Source organism: Pelobates fuscus, chromosome 3, assembly GCF_036172605.1.
Source record: "Pelobates fuscus isolate aPelFus1 chromosome 3, aPelFus1.pri, whole genome shotgun sequence".
NCBI classification, from domain to species: domain Eukaryota; kingdom Metazoa; phylum Chordata; class Amphibia; order Anura; family Pelobatidae; genus Pelobates; species Pelobates fuscus.
In genome coordinates, this window is record NC_086319.1 from 342,406,249 (window position 1) to 342,425,169 (window position 18,921).

The 18,921-nt window shown below is 36.9% G+C and overlaps 1 protein-coding gene across 1 annotated transcript in view; it reads left to right on the forward strand.

Annotated features, from left to right (window-relative positions):
* The first annotated feature begins 7,677 nt into the window (after positions 1 to 7,677).
* CHRFAM7A (CHRNA7 (exons 5-10) and FAM7A (exons A-E) fusion) overlaps positions 7,678 to 18,921 on the forward strand; it is a 204,582-nt gene continuing 193,338 nt past the window's right edge. Inside the window, exons 1-2 of the mRNA XM_063445710.1 lie at positions 7,678 to 8,108; positions 8,349 to 8,488. Of these exons, the coding sequence (XP_063301780.1) occupies positions 8,054 to 8,108; positions 8,349 to 8,488 (195 nt within the window). The 5' untranslated portion in view covers positions 7,678 to 8,053. The remainder of the gene's footprint in view (positions 8,109 to 8,348; positions 8,489 to 18,921) is intronic.

Genomic DNA, 18,921 nt, shown 5'->3' on the forward strand with positions numbered 1-18,921 from the left:
AGATCTACTCGTTAAAAGTGATCCAACTTTATGCTATCGACAAACTACAGGACCCAGCAAGAAAGGCTGCTATCGATGCAGCGGATGTGTTACGTGCAGTCATATGAATATAGGCAGTTCATTTGCCCACCCACATAGTGGCATCCAAATTCCCATTACCCAGTATATTACATGTATGACTGATCATGTAATATACTTAATCACCTGTCCGTGCGGGCTTTCTTATGTTGGAAAAACGGACCTCACTCTCCGTGAACGGATTCGTGGCCATAGATCAACCATCACCACTGCATCTAGAGACCAAAAATCCGACAAACCTGTTGCTAAACATTTTCTCCAATTGAATCATAGACTTCCTACACTCAGATTTATGGCCATCGACCATGTTCCACCCAGTCCCAGAGGAGGAGACAGATCCAAACTACTACTGCAACGCGAAACTTATTGGATACATCGCCTGGACACAGTCACACCAAAAGGACTAAACGAATATATTTCATTTACTATGTTCTTATGAACTATCATCACTAGTTAGTTAATACACTAAGTCCTGCTCTTCAGATATTGATATAGTTAACTTTGAGACCAACCAGCAGTGATATTTATGAGCACAGTAATTGCATAGTTGCATAACATTCATTTTTGCTTTTTCAGGATTTTATTTTCACTGTTATATTTATCCTGCTCATTATTATCCTCTTTGAGGTATTTTTATGAGACTTTTTTGCCGAGTAGATTGCATCACATTCAGTGTTTTGTCACTTTTTCACTCATTTACACAGGTCACTTATTTATTTCACTCCCAGTTCTGCCTCTTCGGCTATTTGTCTCATAGATACATTCTTTACAAACTGGAAATCTTCCTGTTGAATACTGTTCCAGTATTCTTTTGTTTTAACCATCACCTTATGATCTCGTTTATGAGATCTCTTAACTCTTCAGTAAGCATATTTCCTTACGCACGGGCTCCCCTGGTTGTACATTCCCCATCACGGAGTTTACACTCCATTGCCTAGCAACCACGTTGCATGTTTCACGGAGTTTACACTCCATTCCTTAGCAACCATGACGCACGTACGGACGCACGTCCAGAGAATCACGTGAGGTGCCGGAACACTTCCAGGTTCGGGTAGCTGCACACACGAGATTGGTGAGTTGATAATCTCTATTTTGTATTTAAACTCTGTTATTTCACCTATTGTTTGATCTTGAAAAAGACCCTTAGGGGTCGAAACGTCGATTTGATGATTTGATGCGTTACATTTTGATGTAAACCTTTTGCCACATTAAAAACACAGAAAAGAAGTCCTTTTGAGTGCTCCTATTAATTCTTAATTATATGTTTGGACGTGGGTAGCACCAAAGGCAAGAACAAGTGAAAGCTACTTAAGGGTGAGTGCCTAAACTATACCTTTTTGCTATATATATATATATATATATATATATATATATAAAACCAAGAGGGCTGCACTCACCTGAACATACGTACAGTGGCGTACATACCGCGGTTGCTGGGGTCACAGCTGCAACCAGGCCCGTTACTCCAGTGGGCCCGGCCGCCCTGCGGACCCCTGCAACCGGGTGCCCGCCGTCATGTGTTGTGGCCCCAGCTACTCGGTATAATTGCCGGGGCCGCACGTGAAAGGGTCCATGCTGTTAGGGCCAGCCAATTGAAATGAATATCATCAGAGTAACAGCGCGACCAGGCCCCCTCTGATGATGTCAGACGCTGGGAGGAAGTGACTGCCCCGTCACCCCTCCCAGCAACATCCGGGAGCCGCGCGGGAATAGGAACTCTGATTCCCATCAACCTGAGCCACTGGACCCCAGGGAAGTCACCCTCCAGCACCTAAAAGGTAGGTAATAGGAGGCTGACTAAAATATTTTGCATGTGTGTCTGTTTGTATGTATGTGTGTGTGTGTATGTATGTGTATATATCTGTATTTATGTATGTGTGTGTGTGTGTCTGTCTGTGTCTCTGTATGTATGTGTGTGTTTGTATGGGGTGGTGGTGGTGGGGCCCATGGATGAGTTTTGCAACGGGGCCCCATGGATTGTGTGTACGCCACTGCATACATACATTATAGGGTGCTGCTGGGGCCAATTCATACAACATCCAGTACACTAGCTCATTCACCAACAGCGATTTCAAGGTTCACAGAATGTAATAGTTTAATTTAAAAATACCTGAACTAGGCAAAAAATAATGGGGGTTTATTTACAGTATGTGATCATACATTGCATAAACTTGCCACAAAGTCAATGTACCCCATACTTGGCAGGTGCTATAATTCCCCTCTTAAGGAACACTATAGGGTCAGGAACACAAACATGTATTCCTGAACCTGTAGTGTTAAAACTACCATTTAGGTGGCTTGTCCCCCGCTCAGAAGTGGCTAAAACTCACCTTATTTCCAGGGCCATGTGGGTCCACTGGCGCTGGCACCGTCCCTGATCTATCTCCTTGGTGACTTCAACAGAATTTACGATTTTTAGCCAATCCAATTCCCATTGGGAATGCATTGGATTGGCTAAAATCGACAAAGGAGGCGGGGTAAAATATAATTTTGGCCAATCAGCTCCTCCTCATAGAGATGAATGGAATCAATACATCTCTATGATGAAAATTCAACCATGGAGACGCTGAATGGCAATGCTGCCTACTGTGGAGCAATGCCCCAGGAAGCACCTCCAGTGGCCATCTGAGGAGTGGCCACTGGAAACACTGCAAAGGCAGTGTTTGCATGAAATGCCTAAAGGGAATGATTATACTCACCAGAACAACTACATAAGCTGTATTTCTGGTGACTATAGTGTCCCTTTTTAATTTCAAATGATAATATACAGCTTTGAACTGGAATGAGCCTTTGTCAAAGCAAAGAGTTACAGAGTGACACAACACATATATAGTAATTCGGTTGCAAATAGGTGGAGATGGATGCTATAAAATCTAATCAATGAATAATATAAAATATAATCAATTAATAATATAAATGTGATTATTAATATTAAAATGTGTTTAATATTAATAATCTCATTTATCATGAATGTATTACATCTTGAAGTAGCATATTTTAATAAGGATATCATTAAACAGTTCCATGCATATACCAGCCAAGTTAATGATGATGTACAAGGCCATGGGTCAAGAGCATGTGGCACTTTTGGTTCATAAAGCAAATTTCTAGCAGGATTTAAAGATTGTTATTAGTGCGGTTTCACAGCCAAGAACTGCACTCAGTATGTTGCTGTTTAAGCACACTTTGGTTCTGCCCTAAAAAGCAATATTTAGATAAAAATGAAATGCTACAATTTTATATTTCAACTGATATAGTTATGAAAAGAGCTTATCATAATCATCGCAAATTAAAGCAGTAACAATACAGCCCTGGGTTAGGAGCTAATCTTGAAGGCTTCTCTAATTCTTAGCATTCAGAGTATTTTTCATGTGTTAATCCATCAAAGACAACGTTAAGATATTTTGATCATTCAATGAAAGGAATGCCTAACAGGTTGGCAGTCATTATGGCTGCTGGAACTCATTTGGATTTGCTGAGTCCGATCAAAGAGCGAGAGGATCTAGACAGGAATAAATACTGCCAGGTGTAGTGTGAAATAACACTAATGTTGCAGCAGTAGGCAGGGCCGTCTTTAACGTGGGGCAAACGGGGCAGCAGCTGAGATATTCACACATCTCTTGAGATTTCAAATATCACACCATGCACTGTAGAGTAAGAAACTGGTTCAACTATTTATTCCCCATTGCCAGGCTGGGGACAAGTAGCCATTATAGGTAGGGTAAGAAACATCTTATACAATTTTATATATGAGATACCGAGTACTATATAAATAGAAATATTGCACTGCTGGGACACAAATTTAAGAACAATTAGTCCAACTTAAAAATAAAAAAATAAATAAAAAAAAGACACACATTACTAGTTCAATTCTTCTTGACTAGACTGAATTTAAGGAATCTAGGGCATTTTAACAATATTGTGACATGTTTTCGTTAATGAGACGCCAACATTTCCTGGTCCTTCGTCTCTACAAACCATTCAGTAATAATCCTCTAAATCAGCTTAAACTTTCTTTCAATGGTTTCTGATCAAGCAAAATAAACTGATGCCCAGCTCCTAATGTTACATTTATGGTAAATTATCACAGTTCACAAAGAAGTGATAATACAATTTTCTATAAAAAAAAAATGGTAAAATCAAAGTCCTTTATGGCGTGTTCCTTAACTTGAAACATGACAAGGTCTGGTAGGACCTAAACTAATATGTATATTATTATTCCATTAATCGGGCTCAATATCTATCTTTCTATCAATCAATCAATCAATCAATCAATCAATCAACTGATCAATAAAACATAAAAAAGTACTTAAAAATCACACGTCTATAGCTGCCATGAGCATGGTAAAGACTAACTTGCTAGACTTAATTGCTTTTGAAATCAATAAAATAAATATATATGTAGCTTGACAGATGGACAGGCAGATGGGCAGATGGACACATTCATAATTAGATGGATCTCTGCTGCATAGGTGTTTCCAAATCTTTGCTTTTGAGGATGGTCTCCTGAAATCGTCCTTGAATGAACCCTTGTCATCTTTACAGTTATCATTGCTGCTTCTATAAGCTAATGGCAAACACACGTTTGTATTTACATATTAGTGGTTAGAAAAGTTATCAGAATTGTATATTATCCTGTTTATTGTCCGACACTGATGGTGTTCTTAGCAGTTCTATTTACATATTTTAGATCTTCACAGTGTAGTTTTTTTTTTTACATTTCATGTTAGAATCTGTTCGTTTCAGATAAATCTTTGTGGCTATCTTTAAAGGTACATTTCTTGCAATCAAAGAAAATGTTCCTTTTTAAATTCCAATTCATTATCTTTAGAAAGCCAGACTGACGCTGAACCTCAAAGCATTGGTCTCAGATTTGGCAATTAAAAAAGGCTAATATTTCAGTTCTAGTAAATAAAATGTATAAAAAAAGTGAACATACTGCCACTGCTATAAAAACATTATTTATTACAATTATATTATTACACACTCCATGTGCAGAGGTGGGCTGCATGAGAGACATACAGAGTAGGGAAGGCAGAGTATGACCAGACCCCTGGATCTTTGTCAAATTATAAGCGCTGTCATCTGTGCCAAGACCTAATAGGGTGAGATGATGTCCAGTACACTGGCCCAATGCCTGACAATAAGGGCTGGAAGATTTACCAGACATTTTCCTAGTACCAAATAACAGGCCCAGATTCTACCCAGTCCTGTTGCCCTATACTCTTATATAGAGTTAGAGGACGCCCAGTTATTTGGCCCTCTAATACTAACAGAAATAATATGGGCAGATTATGTTGATTTTTTTTAACATGTTCATCCAGTAGATATATCTGATTTCCATTATGTAATCAAAATGTATATATTTGTGTCTCAACTAGGAATTCCTTCAAATGTTTAACTTTTTTTGATTGTCCACAGAAACAGATGTGTGGAAGTTTGAACTACATGGATCTGTGTCTTTTTTTAACCTAAATTACTATGTTGCTTTATGACTATTATAAGAGTATTCCTAATTCTAATAGGACCTAAATTATCCCCCACCCAATAGCCCTCCCCCACATTAAAAACTCTTACCTATTTTCCCTTGCACTAATTAATATTGTGAGAGGGGCATATTATCTATGTCAAAATAAATACAAATGTAATATAAAAACGTCATACTTACCTGAATAAATTCTTGATTGAAGATTTTCATTATTCAAGGCGATCAATAGCAACATAACTAATTTAAAATAGAAGACTACCGTAATTGCAATTTAATTTTTTTTTTAAATTAAATGAAAAAAAATGAACAAAGTGTGTACCTACCCCCTCCAAATATAATCCAATCCCTCCAGACATTGGTGTAGGACCCCAATAAAAACTGGGGTGACAGCTTTTGGTTATAATCTCAGTCCCACTTATGAAGCATAGATTAAACCATGCACTATACAAACATTTCTGGAGGTATACGTCCCCATGCCCCGCAGTTCCTTCACCCATGCCTCCAGGTGGATGGTACCACACTGACTGTAATTCAAGAGGCAAAACTTTCACATATGCACCTGTAGTCTGGAATTTCAGTTAGAGCACTGTGATTGGCTTGAAAAACCTACTAATCACAGTATTCTAAGGGGCAAGTCTCACTTCACGTTGACTTGCCCGGTAACGTGATTATACACGAGGACCGCAAAAGTTGGCCACCCCTTGCAATGTTTGATGTGGACCATGAACTACTAGTTCAGGAGTAGGCAAGTGTTGGCAGTCCAGATGTTGTGGACTACATCCCCTATAATGCTCTAACATCCATAACGATGGCAAAACATCAGGAGAAATGTAGTCCACAACATCTGGAACACTGAAGGTTGCCTACCCCTGCAACTAGTCTAATAAAGCACTATTCCACTAGAAAGTTTATTTAAAAAAAAAAAATCTTCAAGTGTACAAAAACATACAGTATGGCTGATTAGAGCTTAACTTTCGATGGACTGGAGACCCCATCCTTTTTCGTTTCATTATATTTATTGATTTCATACCATTTGTTTTTATTTATTTATTTATTTATATCACTGCTCAACATTGATTGGTTGTTGGTTTGTCAACAAGTTCTGTTCTCCTGAAATGATCTCAACTATTTTTGTTTTCCAGATTTTTACAGCCTTGGTCCAAATTTTGATTGACACTTCACCACACTCACTATCAAGGGATCATATACCTTACTGCGTGTAGACGGTGTAAACTGACATTAGCCCAGGGGGTGAGAAGTTACAATATGAAAAGAGCAAGTGATCTCACTCTGCACAGTGACATATGTTGATACATATTTTATCTGACATAATCCCATTTAGAAGAGGATGCTTTTAACAAATACACACCATACAGGGTAGCAATGATTTTAATATGTCCATGTAATATACATTTTCTGTTAAGGACATTTTGTCACTCTAAATGGAGACTTCCAACAGGTCAACCTTCAAGCTTGTTGAACTCCAACTCCCATTATCCTTTGCCAGACTAGAACACCTGGATAGCCACCTTTTGGCTACTTGTGTCCTGATAACTGAAGCCACTGCGTTACGAATGCTGACAGATATTATGATACTGATTAGCAAAGCCATCCTTTCTTGTCATTAAAAACAAATATCATGCTGTAGTAAGTCAGTCCATGTTTTGCTATGGAACAGAGATGCAGCTATACTGATACAAATCATTCTAAAGCACACAGTGCTGTAGTGAGTGAAACATTGTATTCCACACAGCTGCATTGATCCCACTCTGAGATCACACGAATAACTGGTCCCTCTCAGAATGCCACGTTAGGGAATCAGAGGCAGAAGAATTATAGCCTGGGGAAAACATGTGGGCATCCAGTGGTGTCCAGGAATTAAAGGGGTTAACAGCACAAACACCAAGGAGAAATGATGCATGCTCCTAGCAGCCTCTCCCCCCTCCTCCCTGGGACTGCCTGTTTGACATGATACAAAATGCAATGGGTGAGGGCTAGGATGGAGAGAGTGTCTCACTAGCCAGCTTCACGTGGAGAGAGGGGTTCTGGATGGCGATACATTATTACCCTGCTTGCAGCTGCCAGGAATGAGTGCATCAGCCCATGTCTCTCTCTCTCTCTATCTATGCAGGAAGGAATGCATCAGGGAGCTGCTGGGATAGCCCTTTTTAAAAATTAAAAGCAGAACCCCCTGCACCAGCCCCATCCTTTACCTGTGTGATCATCACATGTGCAGTCTCTGGATCTGTGATCCCTGGCACTTTATAAGCAGTCTCTTTCAGCTTACTCACCATATCCCAGCCTGCCTGCCTGCCTGCCTGCCTGCCTCAGTACACAGCTGGGGAGAGGATCTTAAACTACACAAGCTCAGCTTTCTAACCAGCTTTTTTTTTTTTATATTCCCCTCTGTTCTTCCTCACCGGATAATAAACTTTTTTCCCTCCCCACTGGGAATTTTGAAGACCTATTTTGCTGTGATCTCCTACAATGGGAGCTGGGGAGTTCAATGTTTGGATGATAATATCAGCCTGCCTCATAAACGGTAAATTGATCTCCTCACCCTGATTGCCACCTATTAATCAAAAAGCTCTAGCTCCAAAGCCATCTCATCCAACTCATTAATTTTATATATTAAGGACATGGACATAATGTCATTACACAGCATGCAGTTAGCATTGCAATGCTATTAATAATCGGGGCAGTGTCTGGTGTACAATATACACTATACTATAAATAATGTCTAGATTTAAGTTAATACACTTTTTCTTTTTTTGATTTTAAGTGTCTCTGCAAGGAGAATATCAGAGGAAGCTTTATAAGGAATTACTGAAGAATTATAACCCTCTGGAGAGACCAGTAGCCAATGATTCTCACCCTCTTACAGTCTATTTCGGAATGAATCTAATGCAGATCTTGAATGTGGTAAATCTATATTACATTCCCATATATTGAGATATTGTGTGTGAGATAGTGTGATATTGGCTGCATGGGGGAAACTTGTGTCATAGTGTCTGGTGAACTTTTTTATAAATGAATCTGTTGTAGCTGTTTGATAAACATGTATGTATGTTATATACAGTGGATATATTTATTAAGCAATATGTGTTTGCTATGTGCTAAACTGACAATCCAAATCTCTTATTTGATTAATTCATGTATTCATTTATTTTTCATTTTAAGACCTTTTGGTAGCGAATGGGTTATGTTAATATGGTGCCCTCAAATCAATGCAATACTGTCAGGGATATTCAATTAAGTGTGAATTGTCGAGAATTCCAAGTGAATGTAAAATCTTAGAACAAAATGAATGACTTGGACATAATCCCCAAGTGAGCTTTGTTTTCAGTTTAGCTATTTGGCCTTAAACTTAACATTCACTTTGAAATCCAAAAATGTACTCTTTAATGACAAGTCCAAGTTGTGTTTGATAGGAATTGTTGACAGCATGGACTACTTTTATATGGAGGTAATATATTGTCTATTGGGACAAGCTTTGTAATTTGGGTTGTACACATTGTATCTACAAGTTGTTAAATGATGTAGAGCGTATCCTGTTTTAATCATTTTCTTTGACACTTACACAGTAATATTCATATATGGGAGCTAATCGCACTGATTTGCCCATTTTGATCATTTGATGTTAGAGCTTTGGCAATTTTCACACAATGATGGTCTTTATGTAGCATTTTAGCACAGAATAGCACAAGTCTTGATAAATCTCTACATAGACTACTGGATATAAAATTAACAATCTAATCTTCACTATGGATTTTAAAAAGCTTTTTTTATTATTATTATTATTATTATTATTATTATTATTTTCAATATATAGTTGTTTATTAACCCCTTAAGGGTGGGGGCAATTTTACAAGTTCTAATTCAAAACAAAACCTGTAATTTGAGATCTATGTCTGTTCAACCATAATTTACCTCTTTCATATTAAGTGCACCCACACGTATTATAATATCATTGTGTTCAGGATAAATAGAGATATTATTTCAGATCAAATATTTATATATAAACTATTTAAAATGCATACAATCTAAAAAAGTGTTAGTGATTAAGAAACGTAGCTATTTTCCAAGTTGTGAATGCATTTATCGTTGAATGTCACAATACTGTTAGCTTATTTGTTAGCTCATTTGTTATTTTGTTAGCACATATTTGTTTTCTGCAATGGGTATAACAGTACCCTCCATGTACAGATTGTGTGGGGTTTCAGAAAGTTACAGGGTCAAATAAAGGACGTTCTTCTTTTCAGGTTTTGCACATTGAAATTTGACAGAATTTGTTTTGATATTCTTTATTTATGCAGTGCAAAGCTGTATGCACAAGTTTGTAGCGCCATGTCAACAAGCGTATAATAAGCATGACAAACAACAATTAGTACAGTGGGCATATCAAGGATCCTGCACAAGTTTGTTGTTTAAAAGAAAAGAAGAAAAAACAGACTGAGCATATGTTGCCTTTAAACTATATGACAGCCCAGGAATGAAAATTACCCCATCATACCATTTGCAAAAGTAGACAACCCAAGGTATTCAAAATGGGGTATGTCCAGTCTTTCTTAGTAGCCACTTAGTCACAAACACTTGCCAAAGTTAGTGTTCATGTATATTTTACATACAAAAACAGCACTTGCACTGATGATATCATCACCAGTATGCATTTCACTGCTCTAAAACACTCATATTTTTGTTCAGCGAAGTGTCACAAGTACAATAGTATCCCCCCATGTACAGGTTTTATGGGGTTTTGGAAAGTTACAGGGTCCAGTATAGGGTTTGCAAATTCAATTATCTGGACGTTCTGCCTGGGTTGTCAGTTAGATCCCATAATATATAATTAATAAAATCACACACACACATATATATATATATATATATATATATATATATATATTTGTATTATAAGTGTGTATTTATTTATTATCTAAACATACTTAAGTGGTACATTTATGACTGATATGTTGGGGGATCTGCCTGACAGCCCAGGCAATACCCCTGCAAACTATCTTGCAATCTGGCCAATACGAATCATGTGATTGCGGTGACCGACAATCCCCCCGATCGGACCTGGCGAGGAAGATAAGTATTTTGGCTGCAGGAAAAACCTGATCGTTAGGGTGTGCTTTGCTGCCCTAACAATGTTAAAGCCCTCCTTTTGCATTGCATACCCTAAAATCAGCAAGCAGTTAAAAGAAACAAAATTAAATCACAAATTAATATTTAATAATAGTGTACTTAGAACTAGTGCATAGAACACTTGTGACGAAAAATGACACACCTACACACATTATTTGTTAATCTTGGAATGATTCCTGAACTTAATGTAGTCTGTATACAAAATATGTTTTGAATTTTGACTTTAAGAAATATATATAGTTTATAACATAATAAATATATGTATTATATATACAAAGTATATACAAATGTGCAAAGTATTACACGGCTTCATGAAGCCTGTTCTTTAAACCTAATAATAACCACAATCCCACTTATTTTCACACCTTCCTTGGTAATACTCAATGCATATTATTGTAGGGATCAAAAGTGACAGCACTGTCATAGTGTATCAGTGTCCATAAAATAATTGTGTCTCATTAAATTAAGCTTTAGGCATTGCTTATGTCTTTATTCTTTAAGCACAGTGAAAGTTATGGTGACATTACATTTATTATTTGAGCACTATTTCACTCAGCAGAGAGGTACGACAGATAAGGGATCTCTTGCCTGTCCTGGGCTTACTCTTACCCTAATTTCTGATTCTGGCAGAACATATTTGGAGCCATTGATCAGGTTTACCTTGGATCTATGGTGAATGCTTCATAACAATTCCTTTAAGTTGTGCAACTTGTGGGAGTAGGAGTGCATAACATAGCACAATATACATAAAACAGCAATGATCCTATTTATACTGTTTCCCAAACTCAGTGAGCACTAACCCTCAATCCTATGTTCAGTTTACTGAGGTATGTCTGTTCTTTCTAAATGTCTTCATAACTATTGACAACATAAACAATATTTGCAACTACACATTAATCTCTATGGCCATCAATGTCTAGTTCACATTGCATTCTCTTGTCTCAATTCTTTATTGTAATCTTTAGATTGTAAGCTCTTTAGCTACCTTGCTATTTAAATTGTACTGCCTGTATTTAAAATTACAGTCTGCACTTTAAAAAAATACTAAATATTAAATAAAATAGTGTAATCCAAAAATTATCTCAATGGAACATGAGTGCAAAAGAACAGAATGTATCATATTAAAGGACCACTATAGTGCCAGGAAAACATACTCGTTTTCCTGGCACTATAGTGCCCTGAGGGTGCCCCCACCCTCAGGGACCCCCTCCCGCCGGGCTGGATGGAGAGGAAGGGGTTAAACTTATCTCTTTCTCCAGCGCCTGGCGGGGAGCTCTCCTCCTCCTCTCCGCCTCCTCTCCTCCTCTTCGGCTGAATGCGCATGCGAGGCAAGAGCCCGATATCAGTGAGTCCTACACAAATCTTAAAATTGGTTGTAAACCGGCTAACCGCAATACTTTCTGCTTGTACTGCTTCCATGCTTTGGTCACCTCCAAAGGGGCACCTGGAGTGGAAGGGTGGGATACTCAACCCAAAAGGAATCTGGTTAAGTCTTCAAATGTACACAGAAATATAGGGAATTGGGAGGTGGGAGGGGGGGAAACAGAACATCCATCTCTTAATATTAGTATAGTGTAAAGACAAAAATGTATGCAGTATACAGACTAAGGGAAGACACATTAACTTATATGGAATGCATCAATTTCTAGTACTTTATGCAGTCCGTACATGCACCATTACGCAAGCTGCAAATCAGTGAGCTAATTTCCAACTTTGTGATATTATAAGTGGCATTAGCTGTGGACCTCAAGCAGTTACATTTGTGAACAGCTGAAAAATCAAGTTAATCACAAGCAATTCCACATCTCACGAGCACAGGTTGTAATATTTGTACCCTTTTTAGGGCATAAGGATTTTTTTCCCCCTTAAAATATTTGGATTGCACCATTGGGCAGGTATTGATTTGTCATTTTTATTATTGTATTCTATGTGCATCTGAATAACATTTAAGTGTGTCAATGTGTTTACATGTATATAATAATGTGTTCATTATTTTGCTTTTTACTGCATTTTCTTACTTTGTGCAACAATTTTGATTATAATTTCAGTATTTCCCATAAACCTTTAACTGATTACTTACATATTAATGAAATCCATTCTAATATCTGCATGTACGCACACATATAGAAAATCTGTATTAAGTAGAATATTGTACAGATTATGTATATAACCCATACAATAAAGTGAATAAATCATTATATATGTACACGAGTTAGATATAATAGCTATTTACGTGTAGCTTGATAAAGTGACCTTCTGCAGGGTGTGCACATAATAGGAGTTTATAAATGTTTCTTATGTTCATTGAGGTATGTTAGAAGGTAATTGTGTAGAAGGCCTTGTAGGACGTCATGATATCAATTGATACAGTGCTGGTATAAATTTGGTTGCATAGGACTAGTTTAGGATTCAGGTTCTCGATGTGAACATTTATTTCAAAGGTTACCTTACTTGTCAGTAAACCTGGATATTAAAGCAACTACATTTTTGTTAGAAAAAAAAAATAACAATTACTGGACACAATGTGGAGCATATTATAATAATTACTAGAGCATAAAGTCTGTTTTTTTTTTTTTGGGGGGGGGGGGGGGAGGTGTTATTTACTAAAGTGAGAATTGTTGGTAAATTAAGGAATTTCAAATTGCAAAAGTATCCAAACTGTAGCACCCTATAAAGAATGCACGTTCAGGTGAGTGCAGCCCTCTTGGTTTCATTTATATTAAAGTCCTTAACTAGTTTCTCTAAGTTCTATAATTCAAGCAAATAGATAAGTAAGTAACTTTAATTTATTATTCTATTTATCATATAGAAAATAATCAAGTTTGTATATTAGTGGCTGGTAGTCCTCTATGGATCCCACATTTTGGTTGCCGGAGCTAGATGGTGAACAATAATCCCAGTGAACAATAATAACAAGAAAATACCCTTAGTTCTCAGCATTATGTCTTTCTCAAGCCATGCTCACATTCACGTTGACAAATTTTTTCCCCCCATGTCTCGAGAAAGACACATTCACATCCTGAAACATTGCCCTCTTCACTTTGATGGCTGAGTAACCCACTCTAATGTATTGCTGAGCGCTGAGGATCTTTATTTTTTTTTTTATCATATAGAACACCCATGTGAAATACAATGGTGGCAGGAGTTTTATTGATTGAATGCTTGCCCTAAGACATGGAAACCTTATGAAAGGATAGGATTGCTGAACATCTAAAATCACATGGATTTCAAGATCAGAGACAACATGGGTTTACTTCAGGGAAATCTTGCCAAACTAGCATGGTCTTGTCACCAGTGGGGTACATCAGGGATCTGTACTTGGACCCATTCTCTTTAATATTTTATTAGTGATATTGCAGAAGGTCTTGATGGTAAGGTATGTCTTTTTGCTGATGATACTAAGATATGTAACAGGGTTGATGTTCCAGGAGGGATAAGCCAAATGGCTAATGATTTAGGTAAACTAGAAAAATGGTCAGAGTTGTGACAAGTGACATTTAATGAGGATAAGTGCAAGATAATGCATATTGGATGTAAAAACCCAAGGGCAGAGTACAGAATATTTGATAGAATCCTAACCTCAACATCTGAGGAAAGGGATTTAGGGGTGATTATTTCATATGACTTAAAGGTAGGCAGACAATGTAATAGAGCAGCAGGAAATGCTAGCAGAATGCTTGGTTGTATAGGGAGAGGCATTAGCAGTAGAAAGAGGGAAGTGCTCATGTCATTGTACAGAACACTGGTGAAACCTACTTTTTACACAGTACTGGAGACCGTATCTTCAGAAGGATATTGATACTTTGGAGAGAGTTGAGAGAAGGGCTACTAAACTGGTTAATCGATAACAGGATAAAACTTACCAGGAAAGGTTAAAGGATCTTAACATGTAAAGCTTGGAGGAAAGACGAGACATGGGATATGATAGAAACATTTTAATACATAAAGGGAATCAACACAGTAAAGGAGGAGACCATATTTAAAAAAAGAAAAACTACCACAACAAGAGGACATAGTCTTAACCCCTTAAGGACAGGTGACGGATATATTCCGTCATGATTCCCTTTTATTCCAGAAGTTGTGTCCTTAAGGGGTTAAATTAGAGGGGCACAGATTTAAAAATAATATCAGGAAGTATTATTTTACTGAGAGGGTAGTGGATGCATGGAATAGCCTTCCAGCTGAAGTGATAGAGGTTAACACAGTGAGGGAATTTAAGCATGTGTGGGATATACATAGGGCTATCCTAACTATAAGATAAGGCCAGGGACTAATGAAAGTATTTAGAACATTGGGCAGACTAGATGGGCCGAATGGCTCTTATCTGCCATCACATTCTATGTTTCTATGTATTGTAGAAGTGACTCCTGAGATTATACTGGGATAGCAAGTTAAGAGCAGTCCATGCTACTTATCTGTTAAAGTATAATGTAAAGATTTTCTTTAATTTTGTTCAACAATAGCTTGACAAAGACACTATAGAAGAGCCTGGATGGTTACTTAGTTCTGATTAATTTAAAGACTGCTTGAAAACAGTACTTATGAGCCTGGACCTTTCTTTTTATTCCTGGATGATATGGAGTGCCATGGTCCAGTCCGTGTGAGCACAAAGATGCTGTCATTTTGATTGACATGTGCAATTCTCCCTTGTTTGCCTTGTAGAAGCCTCGGCCTCCTTTCATTAATTAATATAAATGATCATTGGGGTTCTTTAATAGTTTTCTTATGATTCTTTATCATCGAATAATCTTCATGTTTATTCCAGATAATATTCAGCAGACATTACAACTACCTCACCTCCTTTGTCCGCATTCTTAATTATTCAATTTTTTTGTGTTTTGAGAAACTCATTTTCTTTGTGTTATAAATTTGTATATTTTAATTTTTTTAAACAGTTTTTCAAAGTGTTTGTGATCCATTTTAGTTAAAACTTTAATTTGGCTTTACTTATCAATTGGACAATATGTAGATTTAAGTCCCATAAAATGTATGCACAGAGGACCAGTAAATACATCAGTGATATAAGGACAATTCCATAAATCTAAAATAAATTTGAGTGAGCACTCCTAACAAATATGTGATAAAATATTTTAAATGTTGGTGCACCTGATGCAGTAATTCTGGTACTTCATTGATACGGTTTGATGTCCACCATATTCATCTTATTATTAACATTTATAAAGCTCTAACATATTTCGCAGTGCATTACATTGATAGAAAGAAGGAATATCACAAATTAGCTAACCATCTATGAATATTTTAGGTAGATATATTGGTAGGTGTCTTGGCAAAGGACACTTACTGGTGAGGTGGTCTGACCAGAATTTGAAAATAGGTTTCTTGGTTCTAAGTCAGTGACTAGTAGCTGTAGCTGATGAAATGAGCATACTTGAGCTGGTTAATAATGGTATCTATACTACGAGGCATATCTGAAATCTTGAAGTTATCCTTTCTTTTTAGATACCTTGATACCAAGTATAATAATTAAAGTATTAGCACTGTAGAACCATCCTGTTATATCAATCAAATCCTACTTCAGAGGCATGTTTAGAAAGAACTAGAGTGTTGTTGAAACCACATTTTTTTTTTGAGTAAACCAACATTTAATGTTCTGGGGCTCTTTCCTTTTACATGGAAAATGCTCTCAATTTAGTAATTAGAATGATCCTTTGCTCTGAGCAGAGAATGCTGGATTTTACATCAGTGAAGAAAGACACTGAAAATGCTGTGTTCAACTTATCGATCTCATAAAATAGACTGCTTTTGCAGTTTCTGGTGAGTGCCTGCATTCTTCAAAGTGTTCTTCGAAGAAACCAGCAGGTTTACTGTACAATATCAAGGTTTTATAACGAGCTACACTTGCATGTTCCTCTGAAAAATTTACAGCATTTTTAATTTGTTATAGCATATTTACTTGTTTACATTTCAGTTTTACAACAGTTGTAACAGGATCTTATTAAAACATAGAGATGTAGTGAAATGCTATATTATCAGCAATCTATTTACATATCCAAAACTAGACGTATCAACACATTCAGTTTAACATGCTACCCTTGCTTGTATTTTAATTGTGAAGAAAAGTAATTACCATTCAAGGCATTTTTTTCACACTTTCATTAAAACTGCTAAATTCTAGGGTGATTTATTTTGTTATTTTTACAGAATCGGACACAACTAATTATTACAAGAACACATTAAAAACATTACACTTCTTTTAAAGTGAAGCAATGAAGTTCATTAAGGAACACGAATGCTTAAATGCGAATGTGTTAAAGGCATAGACTGCTTCGATATGTACTTGAGGATTTTGCCACACTACTCATTACATTTGCGCAAAGTAGATAGTGGGAACCGCACTCAATCCCAACGGCCAAGGGTGCTTCGTATCAGGACCAGCAATCCCAGAATAATACACGAAAAAGAGAGGACCACAGGCACTCCAAATTGAAACCATATGCAGATTTATTAGGAAAAAATGCAACGCCAAGCAACGTTTCGACCAACAAAGACCTTGGCGTTGCATTTTTTCCTAATAAATCTGCATACGGTTTCAATTTGGAGTGCCTGTGGTACTCTCTTTTTCGTACACTACTCATTACAAGCATGAGCGGTTCTGTGAAAGTGTAACAATAATATTAATTTTAAAAAAGAGTAAATCATAAAATGTGAGTTTTAACCAACTATGGTTAAGAGATCAGTCGGTTGTTGACTTTCCCATGAAAAAGAACATGTCCATATGGTAGGAAATGTTCCTTTAGACTATGTGTTGGAGCTTATTCTCTAATCCTTAGTTTTTATTTAGGTGAATTTGCTCAAAGTAAATTCAAGGAGAGTAGGTATCACCTACAGTACAAGGTGAATACTACTGGCTTGGATAAGAGAATTTTAGTGAACAATATTTGCTGTGAATCTTGATATGTTCAGGAACTCAGATTTTGGAGATCACTCCTTATAGACAGTAGGACTGTGAGATAGAGATTTTGACACAAGTTTTACTGATGTGTAATAGAAAGGCTTAAACAAATGGGGTTTTATGGGGCTTTATAAATTAAACTTTTAATGAAGAATAGGACACAATATTTTAAAGCATATCTGTTACACAAATGGAATTATTTGTTTTGCAGATGTTATGCTAAAATAGCCAAGCAGTTAAAGGGACACTATTAAAGTGGTCTGGTTGCACTGTCCCTGACAGTTTTACCATGCAATTGTAATTATTCCAGTTGATAAACTACCAGACAGCCACTAGAAACGCTTCTGGGTGGTTAGGCTACTTTTGCTATGCATGGGAACGTCCAGCGTCAGCTAAAATCCCTTAGGAAAGCATTGATTAAATGCTTTCCTGTGGGGTTGCCCTAATGTGATTATGGCACTAGCGCATTAGGTCGCCAACTTCAGCCGACATTGGTGGAGGAGGAGAGGAGGCAGAATCTGACTCAGCACCATGGACATAGGTGCTGAATCCAGGTAAGTAAATGAAGGGTTTTTAACCCATTGTTCACTGCAGGGAGCATATAGGGTATATATAGGGTACTATAGTGCAGTGGTACCCAGTCAAGTCCTTGCGAACCACCAACAGTCCAGGATTTATGTATTTCCCTTTTTTATTCAAATGGAGATACTGACAAAACATGAACTGATGCTGGCCCGAGGGCTGGGGACTACTGCAATAGTGCTAGGAATACAATTATGTATTCCTAGCCTATAGTTTCCCTTTAAGTTTCCTATGTAGCAGATCAGTCTCTCTTTTTAAGAAGCTAAAATGTAATTTTGGGTTTTTAGAACCATAGTGGGTGGAATTTTTGCACAGAAAGGGTTGGTAAGTTGTCAATGTACTCTATCTAAGACAAAATAGTTACATTTGGGAATATCTTCTTCCCGGCTGAAGTTGTCTTTATTTCTGCTATGTTTACGTAAATTGTAAAAATCAGTTGTCAACTGAGTACTAATTATGGAATTATTACAAAGCTGTCATGAGAGAACCCAATGAAACTAGAGAAAACAGTTTATATACAAATGTCATATTTATTGTGTGATTTATAAATATTTAAGTATTCAAATATACAATTTTACTTCAAAACATAAATATTGAAAATGATAAATGTTGTATGGGATGAATTACAGTCATGTATCAATTGTAGAGACATGAGTGTGTTGTATCGTTCAAGAATGTATTCCACTCAGCTATCTGGTTATCTGACTTTTCTATT